Source organism: Triturus cristatus, chromosome 2_1, assembly GCF_964204655.1.
Source record: "Triturus cristatus chromosome 2_1, aTriCri1.1, whole genome shotgun sequence".
In the NCBI taxonomy this organism is placed as follows: domain Eukaryota; kingdom Metazoa; phylum Chordata; class Amphibia; order Caudata; family Salamandridae; genus Triturus; species Triturus cristatus.
Window position 1 is genome coordinate 1,121,862,948 of NC_140581.1, and position 24,965 is coordinate 1,121,887,912.

General features: G+C 43.7%; 1 protein-coding gene across 10 annotated transcripts in view; it reads left to right on the plus strand.

Moving 5' to 3' along the window:
* The window catches only part of YTHDC1 (YTH N6-methyladenosine RNA binding protein C1), a 140,656-nt gene that overhangs the window by 93,369 nt on the left and 22,322 nt on the right, over positions 1 to 24,965 (plus strand). For all 10 annotated transcript variants that reach the window (XM_085636520.1, XM_085636525.1, XM_085636518.1 and 7 more), the window contains 6 exons: positions 2,088 to 2,254; positions 6,075 to 6,154; positions 9,505 to 9,541; positions 12,095 to 12,134; positions 12,223 to 12,285; positions 14,754 to 14,888. In XM_085636520.1, coding sequence (XP_085492646.1) covers positions 2,088 to 2,254; positions 6,075 to 6,154; positions 9,505 to 9,541; positions 12,095 to 12,134; positions 12,223 to 12,285; positions 14,754 to 14,888 — 522 coding nt within the window. The remainder of the gene's footprint in view (positions 1 to 2,087; positions 2,255 to 6,074; positions 6,155 to 9,504; positions 9,542 to 12,094; positions 12,135 to 12,222; positions 12,286 to 14,753; positions 14,889 to 24,965) is intronic.

Below are 24,965 nucleotides of genomic sequence, written 5' to 3' on the forward strand. Positions count from 1 at the left end.
GTCCAAGGGAGGAGTCTCCTTTCTCGTGACTACTAAGACTTCTTCCAAGACAACAACAAACTGCAAACATCCAAGCCCAACACAAGATGGTAATTGTCATTCTGCAGCTCTCCGTGCCAAGACCAGATGCATACTGGTAAGTAGCATTTTCCTTCCACATACCATTTGTGCGCTATATCATTTTAGCTGTGAAATTGCATACCTGTGCAAATTTAGTAGCCATTCCAATGAAAAATATGACCTCTGTAACTTAGTTTGCTTCCATACCATGCTACATATCACATGCTTACTATTCTCCTCCTGATTGTTCGTGGCTCATTTGCTACTCTTGATCTTGGTGTGATGCCTGTTTTTTCACAATCCCACTTACTTCAATGATGTAACATTGATGGCAGCACCCTCAGTCTGAAAATTGTTCCAGCTCTGCTGAAAGCTAATGCTGTACAGGGGATGTCCTCATACACTGCACGAGTAACTGCACACTTCATACTGAGGATATCCAGGAAACTCTTTTAGAACTTTTAGTATATTTAATTGATTGTATAAATTGACCACAGCTGTAATCTATTACATTTGTTCATCTAGGAGGGAGCAGGCCCTATCTCAGCCTTTCACGATTCATTAGTTCCTCTGCTTATAATACATATACACAGGACTGGCTGGGAGCACAGCACTCAAGTGACATAGAAATGGCGCTCTTGCATACCATACAGCTAAATGGATGATAGTTTAGGAACCAGAGGAATAAGGACCTCTCTAAGTAGAAGCGCCCTAGTGTTAACTGCCTTTGAAATGCATTAAGGTTACATTTTTATACTATAGATACATTAAAATGCCCTCAGTTTTTCAAGGGATATGGTTCTTCTCAAATATTTAGCTCATATATTGGTTGGGCAGTTCTTATAAAACTCTTTTAAGGGATATTAATAATAAACATATGTATTGCACATGACTCTAATTGTACTACTTGAGAACATGTGAACCCATCTATACTCATTGAAAGGACTTGCGAAAGGTGAGGGGCTGGATTCTGGCTCTGACAGAAGCAATTGTCATGCCAGAACCACCAATATCTTGCATGTGCTTGGCACAGTCATTTCACTGAGTAGCCGAAGCTTTCCCACTTTGATGTTCTAATGACAGCAGTTTCCATTGTGTATGTGTCTTGTCATGTGATAGGTTTCATGTTTTTACACATAACTAGATTACTGTAACCCAGATCGCTAAATGGTGCACACACATTTCTGTAATTTCTCTCTAAGCCTGCTTCCATACTATGCTGCTTTCCTTCCTTGCTGCAACATTTAATGTTATTGCAGTCGTGATGCTAATTGGTTAAAGTATAGTTTTAATACAGTACGTTATTTGGTCAGTCAAATTAATTTCCTACCACACTTTCTTTGCAGTTTCAGGATCAGTGATCTGAAGCAGTGTCCATGCATGGAATTAGTATTTTATAGTTTGGGCAATAGTGAAGGTAGTTCGTGTAACAAATTTAACAGACTGTTTCAGTTTCTCTGTACGTATTGTGAAAGCTGAAAATGTACCTGTGAGTAGTTTGGACACATCGTATTCAACCAGCATTGTGAATTCACTTGTTTGAGCTCAAGATCATAGGCAGGTATGTTCCTCTATTTGTGTGCTCAGTTGCCCATTTGTCTACCTTTGACTCATTCTCATATTCGCCTAGTCATTAACACTCCCCACCATACATGCACAATTGACACTTCGTGAAAAGAACCTCCATTTTAAACAAAAATTCGATCTTTTGCTTTTGCCAATGTCTAATGTGGATGGAGTAAGGCTGTCCTAAATTTTGAATGCAGTTAAACTCATCAAAAGTATCATCTCGTATAAAGACTTTGTAAAACTTGTTTTTGGTTAATGGTTTGTACACAGTGTGTTCTTTTTAACTTGTGAAATATCTACATGTTCAGACTTAAAATTATGCAATTCTGTTTTCATTGCTAACCTCAGTTTCGTACAATTATTCAAAGACACTCCATGAGTTGATATTTCAATATTTGTAGATGGTTTTGAGTGAGTAACATCCATTTTTTAATCTACATTTTTATTGACTGTTTTAGGAAATTGAAAATGCATGTGGAACCCAGCTTTGCCTTCTTTTCCCTCCCGATGAAAGTATTGACTTGTATCCTGTCATTCATAAATTACGTCATAAAAGAAGAGCTAACTCTCAGCCACGAACAAGAGGCCGTCCTTCACGTCGAGAACCAGTGCGGGACGTGGGAAGGTTAGAAACGTTCTTTGGACTGATAGTAAGCGCATGTATCGGAATAACATGATGGAAGAGTACGATACACCATTTTCCTGCGATGACGAAGAGCATGAAAAAATCCTCAAATCAAGCTGCATGGACCAGTTTGTGGCTTTATTGAGGATTTCGACTTGTCTTCCTGCTGTCCCTTCTTCATAAGTCTCTTATTTCTCAAGACCAAAATGAGGGTCTCGCAGAATGGAGTGATTTCTTAGACTAGTTTTTAAAAATCGAAGTTAATATATTATATTGTTAAAGTCCATAGATTGGCTTGATGTTTTGATTAGGGAGTAGTGTATTCATGCAGAGAAAAAAATGTTAATTTATTATTTAAAAGCCTTTTTTTCAGGTGTATCACTGGAATATCCTAATCAGATTTGGGACTTATAAAAAAGGATCTCTAATAATTTTACAGAAGATGATGCCTCGTATTGGGGAGCATTTTTTATTAAGTTATTTTGTTTTCAAGAGGAGCATTATTGGGACTGTTGAAAATAGTTTCACCGTGATGTGTTTAAACCTATTTCCAAATGTTCTCAAAGCGGGTTGCAACAGTGAATACACACATCTTGCTGAGCTTCTGAAAAGAATAGGTTTTTTCCCAGAGGTGGTCAAGTAGGCCATGGAGACCCGGCAACAAACCAAAAAGAATGTCTGTTGCTGTGTCTGTACGACCCTTCCAGATGCTGTCAGTACCTGTGGACTGAGTTAGAGGATCGACACGGTGATTGATCACTGCATTATGAACTTAACAGCTTTGACCTGCAAAATGGGGGTTAAACATGCAGAATTGGAGAAGTCTTACAAGAACTGCTAAGCCTTTCATCCAAGCCCTTCCCTTGTAGCCATTTTGAATTCAGATAATTCTTATGCTAAAGACTGTTGCATATGTGGTTTGACGAGATGCCGCCTTGGGTTAAGTTTCCAATTCATGGATATGTCGGTGGTAGGTTTAAAAAAAAAAAAAAAAAAAGCGGCACAAGAACCCCAATTGTTTTTGAGCTAAAAAAAGGACTTTGAAAGGTAGGAGGAAACCTGTCATAGCCCCCTAATATGGACTGAGCACCGAGATGTCTTGACGTTTTAAGCTAACAGGTTTTCCACAGCACAAAAGTATTTTCACATGAAGTTTTTTCACCTTGTTTTGCAATGGACTGCAAAATATACTTAAGCACCACCACACCACGAGCCTTCTGGGGCCTCCCTTTATGCAAGGCTTACAGCTTAAAACCATTAGTTGGACTTTTTTATGAACTTTTACTGTCTTATTTTATACCGGTCGTAAGTGCACTCTCAAATCGACAGGAAAGCGGTATGTTTCTTCTTTACACCAGCTTTTATTCTCTTAATCTGAACTTGATATTAATACCTCTGCTTTGTATTTTCTGATTAATTAAGTCAGCTAAATGAATTTTTGGGAGCAGTTTGGCATTTGTGTGGGGAGGAGGGAATCTGATGACAATTATGCAACCAAATTAATATTCTGCATTAGCTTGATCTAGTGTTCAGTTCATTCAGAGTATAGTCAGTTTTCGCTAGGGCATTTACTGAATTATCATGTTCATTGAAGTCCTTTATCAGAAGGGAGCCTTTAATCAGCAGCACGGGTAGCCATTCAGAAAACAGTTCTAAACAGAAATGCCACACGTTCATTTTTATTGCAGAATGTAACCGTATGAACGCCCAGTATTTATTTTTTTACTCTTCTTGCACGCAGAAATAAAACCTCCATAACACAGTAGAGAGGACTGCTGCATAACATTTGTTTGCATGCGAGTTGCAAGTTGGAATACGTTTTCTTAAATCTACCCCTACATAGTGTTCTAATTATGTTCTCCTGTCATATTTTCTGTATAACTTAGTCACCCAGTTAAAACAATAACTTGTCCAGTCAATTCAGCAAAGTGTTTTGCAGTGACAGTGCAATACCGAAATGGTTTAAAACATAACTTTTGCAACAAATAGGTGTTTAGCTCTAGATTTGGTCTTTTCTCATATGTTACTGCTGTTGCATTAGCTGAGTACTTTGGCTATGTTGATTCTCACAATTCAGCAATCGGCCAATCCAAAATAAGTATGTGCTTTTTTTTTGGCCAAAATGTATGTGATTGCTAGAGTTCTTTGTAGCTAGTTAATATAACAGAACATGCATTTGTAAAGCGCATGTTCACCCTAGGATATCTTGGCACTGAATATTAGATGTTTGTTATCCAGCTCAATGGTACTATGTTTATCGACATCAGAAGGATGAAAAGCTGAGTGGACCCACCGGGGTTTGAAACTGTGACCACGAGTTCTAACACAAGCCCCCTGCAGTGGTTGCATTAATTCACTAAGCCACCAGACGGGCTTTCCACAGATGCACTTGATGCAATCTGACTAGATTTGTCTGCACTTCGGTGGTTGTTTGAAAGTGTCTGAATAGCTAGTATGTGCCTGGAGAACAGCATGTGGTATTAGATAGTAATGTGTTTTTGAATTGCTGTGGTAAATCTAAATGTACAAGTAGTGCTTAATAATCTGTACTTAGTTCCTAGTATTAATACACTGTTTGCCTTTTTAAACTTGTTTCGATGACTGCAGTTGCTATTGTACCATTACCTCTTCCTTTGAGCTCATCTCCCTAGCAGGATCTAGACATAAAGATCTCACAGTGGCAGTCTGCAAATGTAGTGTATGTTTTAACTTTAAGTTCAGTGAGAGGCTGAACATTCTAAATTGCATTTATTTTCACAGTGTAGTTCTGTTAGAACGAGGTCAAAATGTTATAGATGAAGAGTCCCAGTACACAGAGTAAATACATTTTAATGCTCCCGGCTTTTTTGTTGGGCTAAGACGATTTCCTAAGGGACAGACACGGTTTTAAATAATCATAGCAAAGCTTCTGTGTTTCTTAGCGATATAGGTAATCCTATAGTTCTACCTGGCTGTGACACTGAGAGAATTGTTCTTTTAAGTAGGAAGCAGACTGAGCTAGTTTAGGTGGCACAACAAGTATTGATTTTGACAAGTCAGTTAATTTCCGCAGGTACCACTTTCTCCACAGGTCACTGATTCTAGGTCGTAATTCTTAAGAAATACCAACAATATAATAAGCTAATTCCGCATTGTTATACTCAAAAGATTTACTAATCCAACATCAGTCCTCACATTTTGGTGACTGGTATTTGAATGTTATTGCCAAAACATTGCTCGTTGATTTTTGTAGTCGAGGCCATTTTGTCTAGAGATTGACTGAGTACATTTTAATTCAGCAGGTACATGTTGTTAAAAGGACAGTTCTTTGCAAGAAGACTAGGAATATATTTCAGAAATACTTGTGTACAATTTTAATGATTATAAGGCATGCTTTTGGTGTCGGCAAATTTTGTCTACTCCATCAGTTTATCTTGTGATCCTCTCATGGTCATTCCTTTCAATAATATTTGTCTGGTAATTTGTGTTAGAATTTGCACTTTGCTGGAAAGCCCTTTGCTGAAAATCTCTGGGATTACAATTCATTAAAGTTTTTAAAGTTAATGGAAACATTTAACATGTGGCATTATTGTTGGCATGTTCTGATTTTGAATGACTCAAGACTCCTATGTGATAAAAGATCTCAAAATATGCTTAGCAGAAAAGCTACTTTTTGTTAACTTTGTAAACACTTTGAGGAAGAACCTGGCATGATGTATGCCCAAAGAACAGCGTAGCAAACCCTATATTTAATCTGTGGGTTATTACAATAGGTGGTGTCTTTTAATGTATTGTGAAACTATTCATGCACAGGCTCACTTCCAATGTCTAATTTATATAGGCATCGACCCGAAGAGTACGATATCCATAACCGAAAGAAACCAAGGATTGACTATCCCCCTGACTTTCACCAGAGGCCAGGTTAATATCTTTATAATTATGAAGATAACATGTTTAAAAAGCATGACTGGAGTAGATTCATTGTGTATGTGGGGGATATTTTTTGCCATACTTTAATGTATAGTTGCCATTCTCAAGATCATGTTGAATTGAGTCAGTGATGAGGAATTTCTAAACTGATAATTAAACATGGCTACATCTTCGTTGATTTGAAACTATCCTATTTTAGATGGTTGTGGGAATTGATTTGATTCTGACGTGGAGAGATGCAATCCACCTATTTTGCTTTCACTCTGCTTCAGAAAAGAAGCTGTGAATGGGTGTAAGTCAGTGTAACTTGGTCCCTTTCTTAGCCTCCTCATCTAAATAATATCATTGGACTTTATTAGCTTCATTATTGTCCAACTCTACAGTTTTTTTTTCTCTCATTCTTTCAGTCCTTGATCCAACCTCAAACCTTGCCACATGTTTTGGGTGTTAACTGCTTGTTCTCACCTAATCATTGATTTGGTTTATATAAGGATTGCTACCTGCTCAGACCCTTGTTTGGCTGGATTATGCTACACATTGAGGGTCCACTCAAACTTATGGGGTGCTGGGATCAAATAAATTCAGATGTTCGCTACAGTGCACTTACCTTCATTGCTTACCTCCGGATCTCTCCGTTCACATTGAGCTTCCAACGTATCTCTGTTTATTAGTGCAGTTGGTTGGCATGGACTGGGGATATTTTGGTGAGGAATTTGTCTGGAAAATAAGTGATTGCCTTAATTCAATCAAGGAAATGTCCCCATTCAGTTTGGGATTGTTCATATTAATCCCGTCTTTTCAGAGTTGGATATATTTACATTTGGTAAAACTGACCTCTCATCCCATAATAGTTACATGGGATGTTCATTCACTTCATAACTCCCCTGGCCAGTCAGGTTGTTGCTTCAGGCTGAACAAGGGACACTGAGATGTGCAAAGGACACTTGTCACTGCTGAGAATAGTGTTATTGCCATTGTCACCACCTCTATTGGTATATTGCATTTTGCAAGCAATAGGCTCATCTTTTTGGTCTTGTTCCATTGGTCAGCTCTAAACCACACACAGTATCCTTAGCTAAAATGACGTGTGCAGACTACAAATATGCTGCTTAACAGGCCACACAAATTAAAAAAAAAAAAATGTTGACAAGAAAACATGAGTCATGAGGCTTCTGCAGTAATTACTCAAGTCATTTGTCACAAAATCAAAGATAGTTGACCTTTTTTCTGACAGCAAGGCTGAATAGGCACAATATTTGTGGAGATGGTGTTGTACATGCAGACCAATATCCTGTTAAAAGCACCATTACTTGAACAATGTGAGGTTTGGGGTAGTTTCAGATTCCTTTTCAATATATCGGGGCAGCTTCTGGAATAGTTGTATACCAGCTGCCTTCGGTTTGAAACCGAAAGGCAGCCCCCACATCAGTTTGAGCTTTTGGTGACCAGACTGACTAATCTCTTTGCTACCCTGGTGCAAAGCAGACAGCTTTTTGGTGAAAGCCCATACCACTGCCATGCATTCAGTGTCTCTGCTAGTGTGGGAGAATGGGTTCCTTGCACATATTCAGGAAAGCGCTGTTGCATTTGACAATCTCCAGTGGACCTTCATGTTAAGGCTGCTAATTTGGCAAGGCCGCTCCTTGTCAGCCAATGGTTTCAGTAGATGTGATCCTGGTGTCCGGGCATTAGTATCTCATATGATTTTCCACCTCTTCCAGATATTTGACAAGGTTTGTAGATGGCTAAGAAAGCTAATAGTAGAGCGTTTGCAACTAGTGCGATTGATCTTGTAGATCCATTTCAACAACTTGCTAAGGAATGTTTGCCTGTGTGAACCTTTGACATAGTCCTTTGCAGGAAAAACATTAAAAGAAAACAATCATGCTGCTGGTGTTAATACTGTGAGGAAATCTGATGAGCCTTTTGTGCGATTCCATTAGTGGTAAATGCTTTTCCTCCTGTCACTTAAATCACAGTGGAACCTCATCTTAAAGCTGGCTCATTTGTTGGCATTGTCTTTTGAGCCTATTCAGAGGCTATGACATGTCATGTATCATACCTTTAAGACCTATAAACGTGTGAAGAAAGTAACTGTAGGAAACAGTTTTATTTGCATGTTTGCTATTCACTTTGTCTTCCAGGGTCAAAGTGACTTAGATTTCGATAGATTGAGCCATATTTCCTTCTCATTGGTTTTTTATTGAAACGTATTCATTAGTCAGCCTTCTTATTGCCACAGTCTAGGGAAGTGGAGACAAGCTGCAAGGACTGGCCATAAGTCGATTTCCACATGGATAGCCATGTATTAAGGAGTGCTTTGAGGTCGGTAGCCAGAATCCACAAATAAACTGTACAGGGGGCATATTGGCGCTGCACTTCCTTTATGGATTGCTTTTGCAGATGATTGGCATGGTGTCTATTTGATCTTCGGATAACAGTCTGCATGATTGATTAGTTGAGCACATATCTGGGTAGGAATTACTTCTGTTTGTGGCACCTCTTATCAAATTAGTCAATTATGACTATGCGCCTTCATGGTAGAAGAATATGTAAAGGTACTAATGGCTATTAAAAGTTGTATATCTTCAGTAATGTTGATTCAGACCCATAAGCAGTTGCTTGTGCTGAATTTTTAAGCCCGTCCAGCAAGAGTCAAAGTCCCCATAACTTTTGATTTCTGGGCAGGAAAATTCTAGGTAATGTAGATAGTTTTTTTTTCCTTTTATTTAGGGATCACGGTGTCCATCACAAGCACAGCTATTGAATTAAATACCTTCCGTTGCATCCTAGTTGGGATGCCATCTTTCTTGGGGGTTAAGGAACGGTGGTAAGACATGCAGAGAATGAACAGTTGGACAAGAGGTCTGCAGATTAGGCTTCGATTTTAGTGCATTTAATCTGGTACATTATTTTAGATACTGAGCAGCAGAATAAAAGTAATGAGTGAAGTCTTCAAAGCATCTGAAATGTTTTAGAAGGAACCCTTTAATTGTTTAAAAAGCATTATGGTTTTCTTATGTTAAAGAAAAAAACAATGTGAAGTACATTCTCCATTAAAAGAGGGGATAGTTGAGAATATATAATTGGCCAAAGTAATGCTGCATGGTAATAAATGGCAGGGCCATGTCTGTGTTCCCCTAAAGATATCTTGCAGTTCAAACGAACAGCAAAATCAATGCAAATCAAATATACATGTTTCACTGCCATTCAGATTATGCAGAAAGGCATATAGCCAGTCATCCCATAGTGAAAATGGAGTACTTTCTTAGAATTTTAAATTGATTTGTTGAAAGTGGCAAGGCATTGTTAATTTTCAAAACTGCTTGATATTTGAACAGGGTATGTCAAGGATCCACGCTATCAAGAAGTAGACAGGTAAGTAATGTTTAATTGATTCAGAAATGTCTTTTTAATATTTGTGAGTGTATTTAATATTTGTGAATGTATTGTACAAATGCAGTAAATGAAATGCACTAGAGAATCAACATTTGTGCAAAGTCTGAGTCAAATGTATACTTTGTGAATTACCATGCATGTGAAACTTGGGGGCAAGGGGCGCTGTGGACATTTTCTTTATGGATAAGGAAAAGAAAGGAAATCATGAGATAAAATTACTCCAAACTATCCACAGTGGTTGAAATAGACAGATGGAAATGTGACATATGCTGCAGTTTCAAGGAATTAGTAAAGCACATAGTGAGGAATCCATTTTAGCAGTAAAGGAATATTTAAAAATTGAGAAGATCTGACGTATCCGGGATATTGACGGGTCTATACTGGAGGACAGCTGGAGGATTGCAGAGGGGATAAATGACGAATCTGCTTGTCTGAACACAGTGAAGATAGTGCTTTTCTTCCGATGGTCAGGGTTGAAAGATGTGGCCTTATTTATTTTAGAAGTCTGTTCTTCTAAATCAAATCTCTTTAGTCTTAGTTTACTCTTTAAAATCCAGCGCATCCTCTTAGTTTTGTGTTTCTCAGATGGCCTTAGTGTTTTCTCTGCAGATTCATTCATTGGGTTACTCATGCATGAGTTCATCGCGTCCACCGTCTTGTAATGAGTATGCTATGAATTTCAGATGACACTTGGTCCGAGAGATATTAAGTTGACCTGTGCAATGTTGAACAAATCAAGTCTCTCTTCAAAGTTATCTCCGCATCTCTGAGTCCAAACAAAGGTGGGGAACATAAATCTAAATGCCTTATCTGGAAACCCCGGTGTCACAGTCCAAGAAATACAGTGGGGGTTTGGAGGTCTCTGCTAAAGTGAATGCAGGCTTAGAAATTTTGAGTTTCACTTTTTGGGGAGCCGTAGCAGGTCTACAATGAGCTGGGGTGTAAGTCGTCCCGGCTGTATTTATTAAGACCCAATGCATTTCGGGCTTCGGGAGCCCTTCTTCAGGGTTAACTACAACAATAATAAAATATGCACTATTAATACATTATCCACAATTATACAAACCTAATAATCCATACTGGCCATAAGCTACTAATTACCCAACCTTCGTGACAATTATAAACAAAATCATATTCTTTTGTTATAAGGATCCATGCTTAAGCGAAACCCCTCGTATCATCCAACCCGTGTAAACTAATTGCGTGCCTCTCCTTCCCTCCATGTCCATCCCGTGTATTCACCACTTCCATACCTCAGGTTCACACTTAACCTGTTCCTAGCCTAAAACACCTTTACCAACTAACAATTCATATTTTTGCAACTTTCACGCTCTTTACTTCTCCATCCTATCGTTCTCATCTTATTCACTGCAACTCCCGCCGCCTTCATTTATGTATCCTGTCATCACCCACACTCCCCCATTCCATCTAACTCTTGTTTACCCTTCCTCCTCACCTCACTAAAACTCACTCTGAGACCAGCGCTAAACATCTTTATATCACCCAGTTTTTAAACGCACACCTCACACAAACTGTAAAATCATGTGCTTTTTCCTATCGCTGCATCCACAGCCTGCAACATACCTGCATGAATTGTTTCTCGTCCATCTCCATTACTCGTTCCAAAAGGTTTCCTCCCTCATTCAACCGTCCTGTTTTTAAACCAGACATTCCCACCCACGTGCTGCTTAATAGTCACATGATCTACCCTCAAACAACTGCCCCAGATACGAGGAAGACTCCTACTCCCATAATGCAATATACTATAACCAAAACTGCAATTCTGATCGTAACCGCCAGCAAAATGTATCTGGATTCTCTCCATAAGAGTACAAAGAACGTGTATGTGTACATAATTATCTCCCGACATCCATGTTAAAATACCTCGAAGTTCGTATTCAGAACCTATTAACACAAACTTGCTGACGACTAAGATGTTACATCATGCATGTGAATTAAGCAAATAAAGAAAATTATCTATTAATCCGAAAGTTCTTGCTGGGTGCAAACCCACTGTAGGGCAACAAATGAACAATTCAGCAAGGTGTGCTTCCCATTTACCTTGCTGAACTACTATGAGCTTCGTTATCATTTTTATTGTCAAGATCGATAATCATTCAGCTCTGCAATATGAATAACAAAAGCGAATGGGACTGTTTCAGCACTTCATTGCTATTGTAAATACTGTTTTGATTTAAAACCAATCTGAAAAGGCTCAAATAGTGCCTCACAGAGAATTGAAGGGATTATTATAAACAAGTTATGTAGTGATTTTTCCTCTGTCTGTGGTATTAGTGCTCAACACAGAGAGGTGTTGATCTGCCTAGAATTCTCAAGCAGAGTGTAGCTCCCTAAATGTGAAGTGTCAGAATGAGGCAAAGTAAAATTAAAGTCTACAAACAGTATCTTCTTTTAGATCATTTGGCTTGCATTGTGGTGGTGGACAGAGGTCAAAATTAAATTGAAATTCATTACAGCTAGGGTTCTATTGACAGTTGCACACCTTTAATTTAAATTTCTTATTCTCGACAGACGATTTACTGGAGTCCGACGAGATGTGTTCCTGAATGGGGTAAGACATAGGTTCTAAATGTCAATCGTGCAGTGTTTTCATTGTGTTGCTCTTATATTGTACTGAACTTCATCTGTTTACATTTTAGTCTTACAATGATTATGTGAGGGAATTTCAGAACATGGGACCACCTCCACCTTGGCAAGGAATGGTGCGTATTATAATCCTGAATAATTTCACTTCTGCATCAGAGGATTTTGAGTCTACAGTGTTGGTGTTAATTAGCAGTATTTTTAAGGTTGAAATTGTGTCCCTCCTAGGATTGATTACAAAGCCATATCGAACATGCTCTTGGCATGAATACTGGGGTTGATGACAAGTGTCAGACCTGTAGTTTAAAAGGGTTGAGGCCAACAAAACGGAAGTGTGGGCCTGGCTGAGGGCAGCGACCTGCACTCACTATACATTAGGTGTGAACAGTTGTCTGCTCCAGTAGCGCATTCATACAGTCAGAGTGCGCTTCGGCTTTACTAGTCTTCCATAATTGATGGGTGCTTCTGAGCAGTACATTGTGGGGTTTTATGGTTGGTTTGCTCACTGGCAAATTTCAATGGCTTTGAAACTAAAATTTCACACACAGACATACACATGTATGTATGCATATATGATTAGGTACCCCTTTTCGTACATTATAGGGAAATTGCAAGTTACTGAAGAGTTCAATGCCCATGTAGAGGAACAAGTTGACTTCCAATATCCACATCATGTATGTGAGAGGTACTTTATTCTTCTAATACATGGTCATACCATCACCGTTCAAACAAACAACTTAAATCCTTGGTGTGTAGCTCTTTGAAACGAAGAGTGAGCCTGTTTGCAAACATGAAGAATAAAAATAGAATCTCTAGTGCAAAATTAAGCACATCTAAAAAAGTGTTAGCTATTTGTTGCAAAAAAGTTATTAGAAGCAGTTTAATACAAGTTAGTGACTTAAACAAAAAAAGCACAGTAGAAACATGCAGAAAGGTTCTAACTTTCCTATAATTACCCATTTTGGCGTGGATATCTTTTCTTCTCAATGTACAGTTGAAAAAAGTGCAGAAAAAAGAAAAGCAACATTTCATTTTCGTTCTTTAAAAAGCTGCTTTAATTAATTATGCTCCTTGGTCTGACCAGTCATTCCCCTCGGCTGTTGGTAGCATGTATTGATGTTAGAACTCGACTAATAACATATTACAGTTAAGTTCTGGTGTCATTTCATTATAGTAACGAGAAACTGTGTGCAGTTCATAAGAGGGGAGATATCAGGTCAGATATATGGGAACCAAAAGTGGGAGGATGGTTCCTTTTTGGAACTAGGGCCCTCACACATTCAAATGGGTCTTATGCTCAATCGGGCTTGCTCCTTGTCGGGTTGGTGCTGCAATGCCCAAGGGCACACTCAAGGGGGCTCTTTATCGGATATTTTTGTCCCAATGCCGTCTGTGAAGTGCAGGTGTATGGCCTGAGGTGTAGATTGAAGGAAATGATCCCTGGTAACCCAGGAGTTTAAAAGGTAGACCTGTTTCTTGCCATCGTGGAGTCAGTAAAGATCAATGGCCAATTTGTCAGGACAGAGTGAATCTAATCTACACAGTGTTTGGGTCCAAATCGTGAACACCATGGAATCCAAACACTTAAGTATTCAAATATGATGTACCTTAAAAAGTTATTTTTCAGCTAAAGGCTGTCTACCCATCAATGTTTCTAACTTTCCTAACAAGTGTAAGATCCCTGATAAATACTAACAAAGCTGTATTTTAATAAACAAAGGTGAAATTCGTATTAGTTAAATTTGATGATGCGAAGAAAGCCTTTTCCCTATGCTGCACACCTGGTGCGCAAGGTTATTGCGATAGGACGTCTTCGCAGCCTCCACCAGATTAGCCAGTCTAAGTTGACCTCATTGTTTTCGATCCATTGGAGTATTTCCTCACTCATTAGCATCGGGTTTTAAAAACTGTGCTAACAGGTAGGCATAAAGGATGGGGTCCGCAGTGCGCAAAGTTATCAGTTTATGGACACTGAAGTTTCTTTATACTGTATTTCTTCTATTTCACTTAAAATAGGGTAAAGTTTAAATAAATCTGGTGCTCTTACTGCATGCAGCTTGGTAATGGTACCCTTGCTGTGGTCCATCAACCCTTTTGCTACCCTCTGGACATTTTGACCCAGTCTAGTTAGACTTAACCACTAAATGGGTCCATGAAAAAAACCCCATGGCTTATTGTTCCAAAATATGGTAGTTTATTATTGTACAGATGGAATTAGGAGCTAAGTGTATTGCAACATTGATTCTGAAAGCCTTAGTAACCTTATAAACTTGGGCTCAAGTATGTTTTGAGAGTAGGCAGCAAATAATGCATACAGTACATCCGGAATCAGAAGTAGAAGTAAATTGTTGTTTCTGGTTACTAATGCACACATAGCACCTCTGAATTTGGGCCGTCGTTTAGTGGACCTTTGTAGAGAAAAAGAATTGATAGGAGTGTCTTACTTTTTTCTTATTCATATCCATTTCTGCCCATAATGGTTCTTGTTGACACTATTATAGATTTAAAATCTTCAATTTTGGAAAACAAAGAGAAAGAAGTCTGTCAACGTTCTGTGTGTATATATAGTGTTTTCTTTTTCTTTAAGCCTCCATATCCTGGAATGGAACAGCCACAACATCATCCATACTATCAGCATCATGCACCACCACCTCAGGCTCACCCACCTTATTCTGCGCATCATCCAGTACAGCACGATGCAAGATACAGAGACAAACGAGTTGTAAGTTTAAACTATAGAAAAGTCTGTGTACTGCGATGTGGTTGTTTTGTTTGAGCTCTTTTGTTCTGTATAATTTTTTTTGGTTACTTGTATTAGTATGATAAAAGGCAATTTGATAGTAATTCAGCTAGATTGTTTCTTAAGCATGCAATCATTCCTGGGCTTAGAAAACATGTTAAGCCTTAGTACTTTACCAGAGCTCTGCTTTTGTAAGGCCTCCAAACTCCGAGGTAGAAAGCACCTAGAATGTTGTACATCGGCTACTACAGCCTGATGTCTGAGCATCTTTGTGGCATTTATATGATAAACTGCTAATTGTTTTTCCTGCTATATTTTTTGTTTACTTCAGGTTTTTTTCCTTTCACCTTTTTCTGCTTTTTTGTCTCAAACTCTTAAATTCCTGAAGTTTTTTAGTTTATTCCCAAGATAAACTGGGGCTCCATTTAAAAATTCAATTGGAAGGTACCATGATAATTTGATTAGAAGTTCGTTTTTCTTTGCCTTGTAATATTCCATGGTAGGTAAAAACTTTCTGGGTCTTTGAATAGGACTCAAAGATTTTGGTGGCTCGTAAGAAACTGCTAAAAGTGGCATTTTTAAACCCTTTAATGTGTCGCTCTTGTATTATCCATATTTTCTAGAACTAAAGTAATTTGGTTGAAAACCCTAGATCAAAATATGCATTGTCAGCTGTTCTTGAAGTGCGCCCCTCCATAGTGACAAGACAGGGTCACCCTTAAAGATAAGACACTGTCAGATCTGTCTGCTGTGTCGGATTAATAAAGAGATCACTTCTGCAAAGGTAATCACTGCTTGAAGTTTCATAGACTGGGTTTTATTTACTCTGCTGCAGTTCAGTGTAGGTTTGGATCACCCTCCTTAGCCCCACATGTGCTAGTTCACTTCTAGATTGATGGGAATGCCAGATGCAATCCTTATGAATGCAGGTGCCCCAGAATTTCACTGTAAAGGCACTAATCACCCCATCATATCTATCTCCAACTTAAAGCTCTTCGAGAACACCGACAAGTGGTTAGCAGCATTGAGCCACCAGCGTGTGGTTAGCAGCAGTTAAATCCCTCAACTACATGAAACAATATTGAGATCTTTACACTAAAACCTCAGCTGTAAAGCTTGAAACCTTCCATTACTTTTGTATTATAGAAAGTGTAGGTTTTGAGGGGGTTACTTAGGGCATTCCCGACAAAGAAATCTCTCATATATGTTGCCATCTAAGGGAATGCGCTTATCTTTTCAGTTACATCGTTTATGATTGAGGTCCACATGTTGCTTCATTACTTGTTTTTACCAGGAGACCTCAATCTTAAAAGGGTCCAACCTTGCATTGATTTCTCTGTATATTAGTGTCTCATTCCAGTGGTGCTAAAAAAACAAGTCTTGTCAGAGGTACGGTTTTCATATACCGGGCCATGACTGAATGCACAGCGAAGCCTGGAGAATACTCCTAAGCCCAGTGTCGAAATCCTGTACCACTCCCTAAATGACATCCAGTAGGATGCTGAAACCTTATGCTTTATAGTGGAGAAAACCTAAAAGACAAGTGGAGGCTGGAGCACGGCATCAGCTTAATTTCAAAGTGGTCTGCTATCACCGAACATATATGGAAAACCTGTTTGCTACAGATGCAACCAGCACCAAGAGCTTTCTCCTATAAGGAAGTGTCAAAATGTCGATTAAGCAAGACTTTCTAAGGCCTAAGGGATCTGTTTTTTAATACAGAAAAAGCGCTTGAGACCTGTTTGACAGTGGTTCTGTATCCCTTTCTAGACCTCTATTTAATTAGCATTGACATAATGCATAGGTATCTATCTTTGAGACCTTGTCTGTCAGTGGTTTTTAGCCATGCTGTATTCCATCCCGATGCTGTGCATCATGGATAGATAAGAGGGTTGGGGTGCAAACGTCTATGGTGCGACAGATCATGTTATTTTGTAGATGCATGCAACACATCTGCGCACACCTGCAAAATGGCACAGCCACTTTATTTCCCTTTATTTTCTTATCCCAGTTTGATTGGCAAAAAAAACAAATGCTTTGGGCAGGGGTAGCAACGCACAAGTTACTACTTGTGTAACGATATATCTGTAAGAGACATTAGTTAGTGATAGATTCCTTACCTTAGAATATCCCCAGGCGTCAGACTGGATCTGGAAAGTCTTTGTAGCAGTACCCCTGCGCGTCAGTAGGTGGCGTCGTGCGGCTCCGTGTCCGTCACTGGCGTCGTAAGCGCGAGATGACTTCATGGAGACTACTTAGGCGCCACCCGTGCGCGCTGACGTCAGTTCTGTGTGAGAAAGTGGCTCTGTATATACTGTTCCCTAATAGGTACAGGGTGTACAGAGTCCACAGTCCCCCAGAGGCTGATAGAGGTCAAAGTTAGGTATGACCTTACTCTCAAAAGTGGTAGCTTGGTCGAGCAGTAAGGCAGTACCAGAGGACAGTGTAAAGCATTTATTGTACACACTCAGTCAGCAAATGGTTTCACACACTCAATAACTGAACTCTAGGCCAATGATTTGTATATATAAAATATATGCTTGTTTTATTTTTAGAACCACAAAGGGGGTAAAAATATACTTTCTCAGAATGAGAGGTTGAATATAAATACTTTTGTTTTAAGCAATAAATTTGTGTAAACAGTCACAGTTGGTTGCAATAAACAATCCTATTTCCTAAACATAACAATGCATTGAGCTCAATGGTAAAATTCAGGTTATTTGTAATAAATTACTTTTCAGATCACTTTTGGAATTCCAGGTCTGGCTCCTAGAACCAGCCTGGGGTCAGTATGCAGAATCAAGTGATGAAAGTCGACTTAATAACTGTAGTGATTTTTAAATAATATTTAGCTATTTCAAAAGTTAGCACTTAGAAAATATTTCACAGAAAACATTCAATGGATCTCTATGGCAAGAAATTCAAATTGCAGGTAGAGTACTTTATCGTTACTTTAGTAATCCAGGACTGGGTGCCTAGACCCAGGACTGGGGTCCTTATCAAAAGCAGGTAAGTAATTTCGTTTGCAGAAATGGTACGATTTTAAAAGAATATTTCAAATTTGCAAAAGTAGACACTTAGAAGAAATTTCACAGAAAAGCAGACAATGGTTTCCTATGGGAGAAAAATGAGTTAGAGGTAAGTATAGTTGTGAACACTTTTCAGAGTCAGGGCTGGGCACCAAGATCCAGCACTGGGAGCTCACCTAGGAGCAGGTGAGTAAATTCGTTTTTGTCACTTGGCTGATTTTTGGTGAATTTTTGCAGTTTTGAAAAGTTCACACTTAGATTTTTGAAGAAAAAGCCAGTCAATGTTACCCTATGAGGAAAATGAAGTTAGCGGTTTAAGGGTAAGTACTCGACTGGTAGTGTTGAAATTCCGGGCATGGACTCAGGGGTCCCCCAGTGTCAGGTAGGTACAGTTGGTTCACCCTCAGCGGTTTCAGGACGGCCGGGTGCAGAGAGAGTTGGGCCCAATGTTATCCTATGAGGGATAGGGGGGCCTTGGTTGGTGGCTGCTGTCTGGCAAGCCACGCGGCTGTGGGAGCTGGGCTCCTGGTCACTTACTCAGGGCAAGTGGGGAAGTAGGTTAGTGTAGAGAGGGCACTGCCAGGGCCACTCGGGCGGCTGGGTGCAGGGTGCTTTTGAGCCTTAGGGCGCTCAATGGAAATCAATGGGAATGTTCCGGTTTGGAAAGAGGCTGCAGGCTCGGGGACGAGGATGTTTCAGGTGCCACCACCACTTCGAGAGGTAAGTTGGGTAGTTGTAGGTTAGGTGGGTACCCCGGGATTGGGCACAGGGGGTCGCAGGGCGCCGGGTGCAGGGGTGCCTTTTGACGTCGGGAATCTTACCCTCTGGTTGATCGCGGCTGGGGTGGCACTTGGTTCTGAGGCTGCAGGCTTCTTCCGGGATGTCGAGGGGGGTCCTTGGGTGCCGGACTCTGGGTCACAGTCGCCGTGGGGTCGTCCTCTTGGTCTTTGTCCACTCCGGCACTGGCCAGGCTTGGCTGGTGCAGAGTGTGTTGGGTCCACGGTCCCGGGCTGGTGCCAGGGATAGCAAATAGGTTTCTTGAGTAGAGCCTCTACTCGTGGGAGTCCCAGGGGCTTAGAGCTAAAAGGTAGCCAGGTCCTCCGGGGTTGGTGAGGTTGCTGGCCACGAGGGATGCCGCGCTGGTGCAGGTTCGAGAGTCGACAGGCCGGTAGGGCTGGGGCCAAAGCAGTTGGTGTCTTCTTCTCTTTTTAGCAGCTGCAGGGCAGGTCTTTGTTCTTCTTGCTCTTCTTGTCGTTTTCTATCTGGAATCTAAGGAAGGAAGGTTCAGGATGCCCCTGAATACTAGATTTAGGGGCGTTACAGGTAGGTGAAGGCCAGGGACCAATGGGTCCTTGTCCTGGGGTGGGTACAGTAGCCTAATCCTGATAGGGTAGGGCCTCCCATCTTCAAGATGGCGAGAGCCCGGAGATGTGCTTCACCTCGCCTCCCCCACCTGAGGGGTGGGGTGGGCAGGCTGGCAAATCCCCTGTCCTTGTATGGGGTTTCCGGCCAAGCTTCCCGCCAGAGTGGGGGGTTGCAGTGGCCTGGGGAAACTCCAAATGGCGGCATGCCTTTGAAGCTTCCCTTTGCTCATCCTGGGGGAGGAGATTTCTCACCTCTCCCAGGATGTGCATTGTTGCAGGCCCGGGAGAGCAGGGGCTCTCCCACCCAGGGGTCCAGCAACGTGTCTGCTGTGTGGCAGCCTGGGCAGCCTCAGAGCAGACGTGGATTGTAAGTTAGCTGTAAGGGGGCATCTTCTAAGATGCCCTCTGGGGTGCTTAGTACATTAAATCCTACACTGGCATCAGTGTGGGTTCAATGTGCTGAGAAGTTTGATACCAAACTTCCCAGGCTTCAGTGTTGCCAATATGGTGCAGTGGAGCTCGTGTTTGACAAGCTCTCAGCACCATGTATTCTTAAATGACAGCACTGCACTTACAGTGCCCAGGAATGGACCCGGGTACTGTAGGGGCACAGGGCTCCTGCTCCTGTGCCCACACCATAGGCGTAATGCACCCAGCTAGAGGGGTGGCTGACATATGCCTTGGCAGTGTAGGTGATGGGCATGGTACACAGTGATGTGTGCCATGTCGACTCTTTGTTTTGTCCTGCACCCAGACACTCAGCCTGCAAGGGCAGTGTGTGTGTGTAAGGGTACAGGGCCTCTGAGGGTGGCACAATGAGTGCTGCAGCCCTTAGAGGCCTTCCCTGGTCACAAGGCCCTGGGTACCTAGGGTACCATTTACTAGGGGCTGACATGTGGCTAGGGTTTGCCAATTGGGAGTTTGTGTGGTTCAAGGAAGGAACATAGGCCCTGGGCACCTGATTGGCAGGAACCCAGGGTACACTCAATCGAAGTACATTCAGCAATTTAGCAAAAAGTGGGGGCATACCATGCAAGAAAGATGGCACTTTCTCACATTCTGTACACGACTTTCCGCACCAGGAGCGCAGAGCCATGCAAGAAACTGACCACTGGTGCCCTGAAAAGGGGATGACCTTAATCCTAGAATCAGATCGCAGAACGGGGTGGATGGGTGGAGCGGTAACGAATCTATCACTAACTGTCTCTTACAGATATATCATTACACAAGTAGTAACTTGTGCTTCTGAAAGAGACACGTTAGTGATAGATTCCTTACCTTAGAATAGATACCCCAGCAATACCAAAACCGGTGGTGCGTCTGCGAATAGATTACACCAGAAATTCACGGAGAACAGAACTGCCAAAGAAGCCGTCTCTCTGGACCTGACTGTCAAAGCAGTAATGCTTGGTAAACGTGTGTAGCTGCCTGACAAATTACCTGCAAGGGGACGCCACGTCCCAAGGCAGTAGTGGCTGCAGTTGCCCTGGTAGAATGGGCACGCAGCCTCACAGGAGGCTCCTTCTTAGCCAAGGAGTAACATGCCTTGATGCACAGAATGACCTACCGAGAGATGGTCAGTTTGTGCACAGCCTGACCTTTTTTGGTGCCCACGTAGCCAACAAAGAGCTGGTCATCCACCCGGAACTGCTGTGTACACTTTAGATAGAAAGCGAGTGCACGTTTTGGGTTCAGACGGTTATGCCTCTCCTCCTCCCTCGAAGGAGGCAGAAAGAAGGTGGGCAAAGTGATGGGCTGCCCGATGTGAAAGGGCGTGACAACCTTTGGCAAAAAAGGACGGGTCCTTAAAGCTGCCTTGTCCGGATGAACAGAAAGGAAAGGAGGGTTGGAAGAAAGAGCCTGGAGCTCACTCGCTCTCCTAGCAGAGGTGATAGGTACCAGGAAAGCCGTCTTGAGAGTGAGAAGACGCAAAGGACAGGTTTGAAGGGGCTCGAAGGGAGCACACATCAGATATGTCAAGACAAGGTTTAAGTCCCATTGAAGCATAGTGAACGGCATGGGAGGAAACGTGTTCGTAATACCTTTCAGGAAACGGCTAACAACCGGGGACTTGAAAAGAGAAGGCTGATCTGAAAGCTGTAAAAAGGCAGAGATGGCCGAAAGATGACCTTTGATAGTGCCCAGAGCAGAGCCCTGCTGGGCCAAAGAAAGAAAGAAAGAAGGAACAGAAGGACTTCAGAAAGAGGGGCAGAAAGGGGATCCACAGCCTTCGCTGTGCACCATGCCACAAACTTGTTCCACCTGCAGGCGTAAACCGTTTTAGTGAAGTACGCCTGGTTGCCAGAATATCACAGACTTCGAGAGGAAGATCGAAAGCTGTCAACTGTCGCCGCTCAATCTCCACGAATGGAGGTGGGTGGAGGCTGGGCAGGTTCGGGTGGAGGACCGTCCCCTGCTGCTGCTACAGAAGATCCTCCCGAAGAGGCAGATGGATCGGGGGATCGATCGCCATGCTGAGTAGCTCGGGATACCAGTATCTTTGTGCCCAAACCGGAGCCACAAGGATGACTTGGGCCCGGTTGCGCCAAATCTTCTTCAGCACTCTGGGCAGAAGTGGTATAGGAGGAAAGGCGTACAACAGACCGCAACTCCACTCGCGATGAAAAGCGTCGCTGAGCGAGTGCCGCCTAGGAAATTCCAACATGCAGAACTGATGACATTGCGCATTCTCTTCGGTGGCTAATAGATCTAACCAAGGCTCTCCCCACTGCTGAAAGAGACCTTGCGCCACGTTCGAGTGCAGACGCCATTCGTGATCCATCAAGCACCGGCGTTCAGAGATGCTGCCAGGTGTTGAACCACCAAGGTGATGCCCTGATGTTCCAGCCATGTCCAGAGGCGCAGAGCCTCCTGATATAGGGTCCAGGACCCCACCCCGTTTGTTGCAATACCACATGGCGGTGGTGTTGTCCGTGAACACCTGCACCACAATTCCCCGGACAGTGTGAAGGAATGCCTTCAGTGCAAGTCGGATCGACCGAAGCTCCAAAAGTTTTATATGGAGCCAGGACTCCGCCGGAGACCAGAGTCCTCTGATCTCCGCCTCCCCCAAGTTGCCTCCCCATCCCAGGAGGGACGCATCCGTCACCACTGTGTGGGGGAAGGGAGAGGGATCTGCCATTGACCCAATCGAGATTCGTGAGCCGCCACTGCAATTGTCGTGCAGTGCCCTCTGAGATCTGAACATGATCGGGCAGGTTCCCCTGATGCTGCGCCCACTGGAACTTCAGGTCCCACTGCAGAGCCCGCATATGCCATCTGGCATGCTGCACTAGCAGGATGCAGGAGGCCATCAGGCCCAGGAGCCGGAGGGTCATCCTGACTGAAACCTGGGACAGAGGCTGAAAGATCTGAATCAGAGCCTGAATATCCCGGACTCGCTGCTCTGGAGGATAAACCCGAAACAGCGTCGAATCCAGAACCGCTCCGATGAAGGGGAGATTTTGAGAGGGACTCGGGTGCGACTTTGGCACGTGAATGGAGAACCCCAGCAAATGCAGGAGGTCGTTCGTAGTCCGAGGTGGTTGACGACCGCCTGGGGCGAGCCCGCCTTTAGCAACCAGTCATCGAGGTAGGGGGAAGACTGACACCCCCGACCTGCGCAGGTGAGCTGCGACCACCACCATCACCTTCATGAACACCCGAGGGGCACTGGTCAAAGGGGAGCACGGCAAACTGAAAATGCTCCTGGCCTACCGTGAACCGCATGTAACGCCGGTGGGCCGGCAGGACGGGGATGTGAAAATATGCGTCCTGCAAGTCCAACGCTACCATCCAGTCTCCAGGGTCGAGGGCAGCCAGGACCTGAGCCAGAGTCAGCATTTTGAACTTCTCCTTCCGGAGGAAGCCATTGATGTCCCGGAGGTCCAAGATGGGGCGCAGGCCCCCTTTCTCCTTCTTGGGGACCAGAAAGTAGTGGGAATAACAACCACGTCCTACTTCCGGCCCAGGAACGCGCTCGATGGCCCCCTTGGCCAAGAGGGCCAAAACTTCCTGCTGGAAAAGCAACAAGTGGTCCTCTGACATGCGGTGGCACCGAGGCGGCATGGCTGGAGGGGAAGACTGAAAGGGAAGAGAATAACTCTTGCAGATGATCTGCAACACCCACTCGTCCGATGTGATATCGCGCCAGTGGTGGAGGTGGTGGCGGACCCTGCCACCCACCGGCGTGGGGTGCTCCACAAAGCTCGGATTAGGAAGGTTTGGAGGTAGAAGCAGTGGAGGTGGACTGCCCCCCCCCCCCCCCCACGCTGATTGCCAGGGCCGCCCCTGCAGAAGTCGCATCCGCGGCCGCGCTGAGGCTGGTTCTGCACAGGCTTGTTGAAGGAACGTGCGTGGGCGCCCCTGCCTTGGCCACGAAAGGAACGAAACCCAGGAGTGGCTGGGCTCTTTGTGGAAAGGCCCAAGGACTTGGCCGTGACGTGGGAGTCCTTAAAGCGCTCAAGCGCACTGTCAGCCTTATCGCCAAACAGGCGAGTGCCATCAAAGAGCATGTCCATGAGCGTGCTCTGAACGCCAGGCGAGAACCCAGTGGATCGCAACCAAGCGTGGCGACACAGCGCTAGTCGTAGAAATCGCCCTGCCCAACGAGTCAGCGGTGTCCAAACCACACCAAATGGCGAACTTAGCGGCATCCCTACCCTTAGCAACTGCCTGGGAAAGCACAGCATGGACCTCCTCAGGACACTAACACCTGAGCCACCGTGTCCCACACCGCTTGGGAATAGCGGGCCAACAAACAGGCGGTGTTTACCGACCGCAGCCCCAAGCTGGCCGACGAGAACAACCGCTTACCAAACTGCTCCAGCTTCTTAGTCCTTAACCGGTGGAGCTGTGGGAAAGGCACTCTACGACGTAGAGGCCTGGATGACCAGACTCTCAGGCGTGGGATGAGTGGTCAGAAAATCGGGGGCGCCGGGCGTTGCCGCCTGGCGACATTTTTATCCACAGGGGCCCCTGTGGCCAGCCGCGACCAAGTGCCCAACAGGACGTAGGTGAGGGCGTCTTTGAAGGGAAGCAGTGGCTCAGTTGAAGCCGTCTGGAGCACCTCAGTAAGGATGTTAGTTTTGAGGGCTACCGTAGGAAGATCAAGATTGAGGACCTCAGCAGCCCGACGGAGCACCATCGTGTAGGAAGCGCCCTCCTCCATCGTAGGCGGGGGAGAGGCAAACCCCAGGTCAGAAGAGACCTCGAGGTCGCCGCTGTCCTCCAGATCGTCCACCCAATCCTGCTCGGAGTCACATTGACAGGCAAGAGGGTCCTCGGACCCTTCCCAGTCATCCTCCTCCGGTGCAGGCGGAGGATGACCAGTCGCAGCGGCAGAGCCGGAGAGGGGACAAACGGCGCCGTGAATGGCGCGGGCTGGCGCCGTCTCCCTATGCGGATCCCAGGCAGGAATTAAATGGTCCTGGAATTGGGGCAAGGAGGGAACAAACGGCACCCACTGTGGCGCCTGAGGCAGAGCCGAGGACGGCGCTGGGGCCGGAGCCGGCAGCGCCAGACCCCGTGGCGCCAGACCCCGTGGCGCCAGGGCCGGAACCAATGGTGTAGGATCCTGTGGCGCTGAGGCTGGATCCGCTGCCGGGCCAACAGGATCTGGATCTGGACACGAGACCACGGGGCCCGAAGACGCGCCAGCGGGAGTC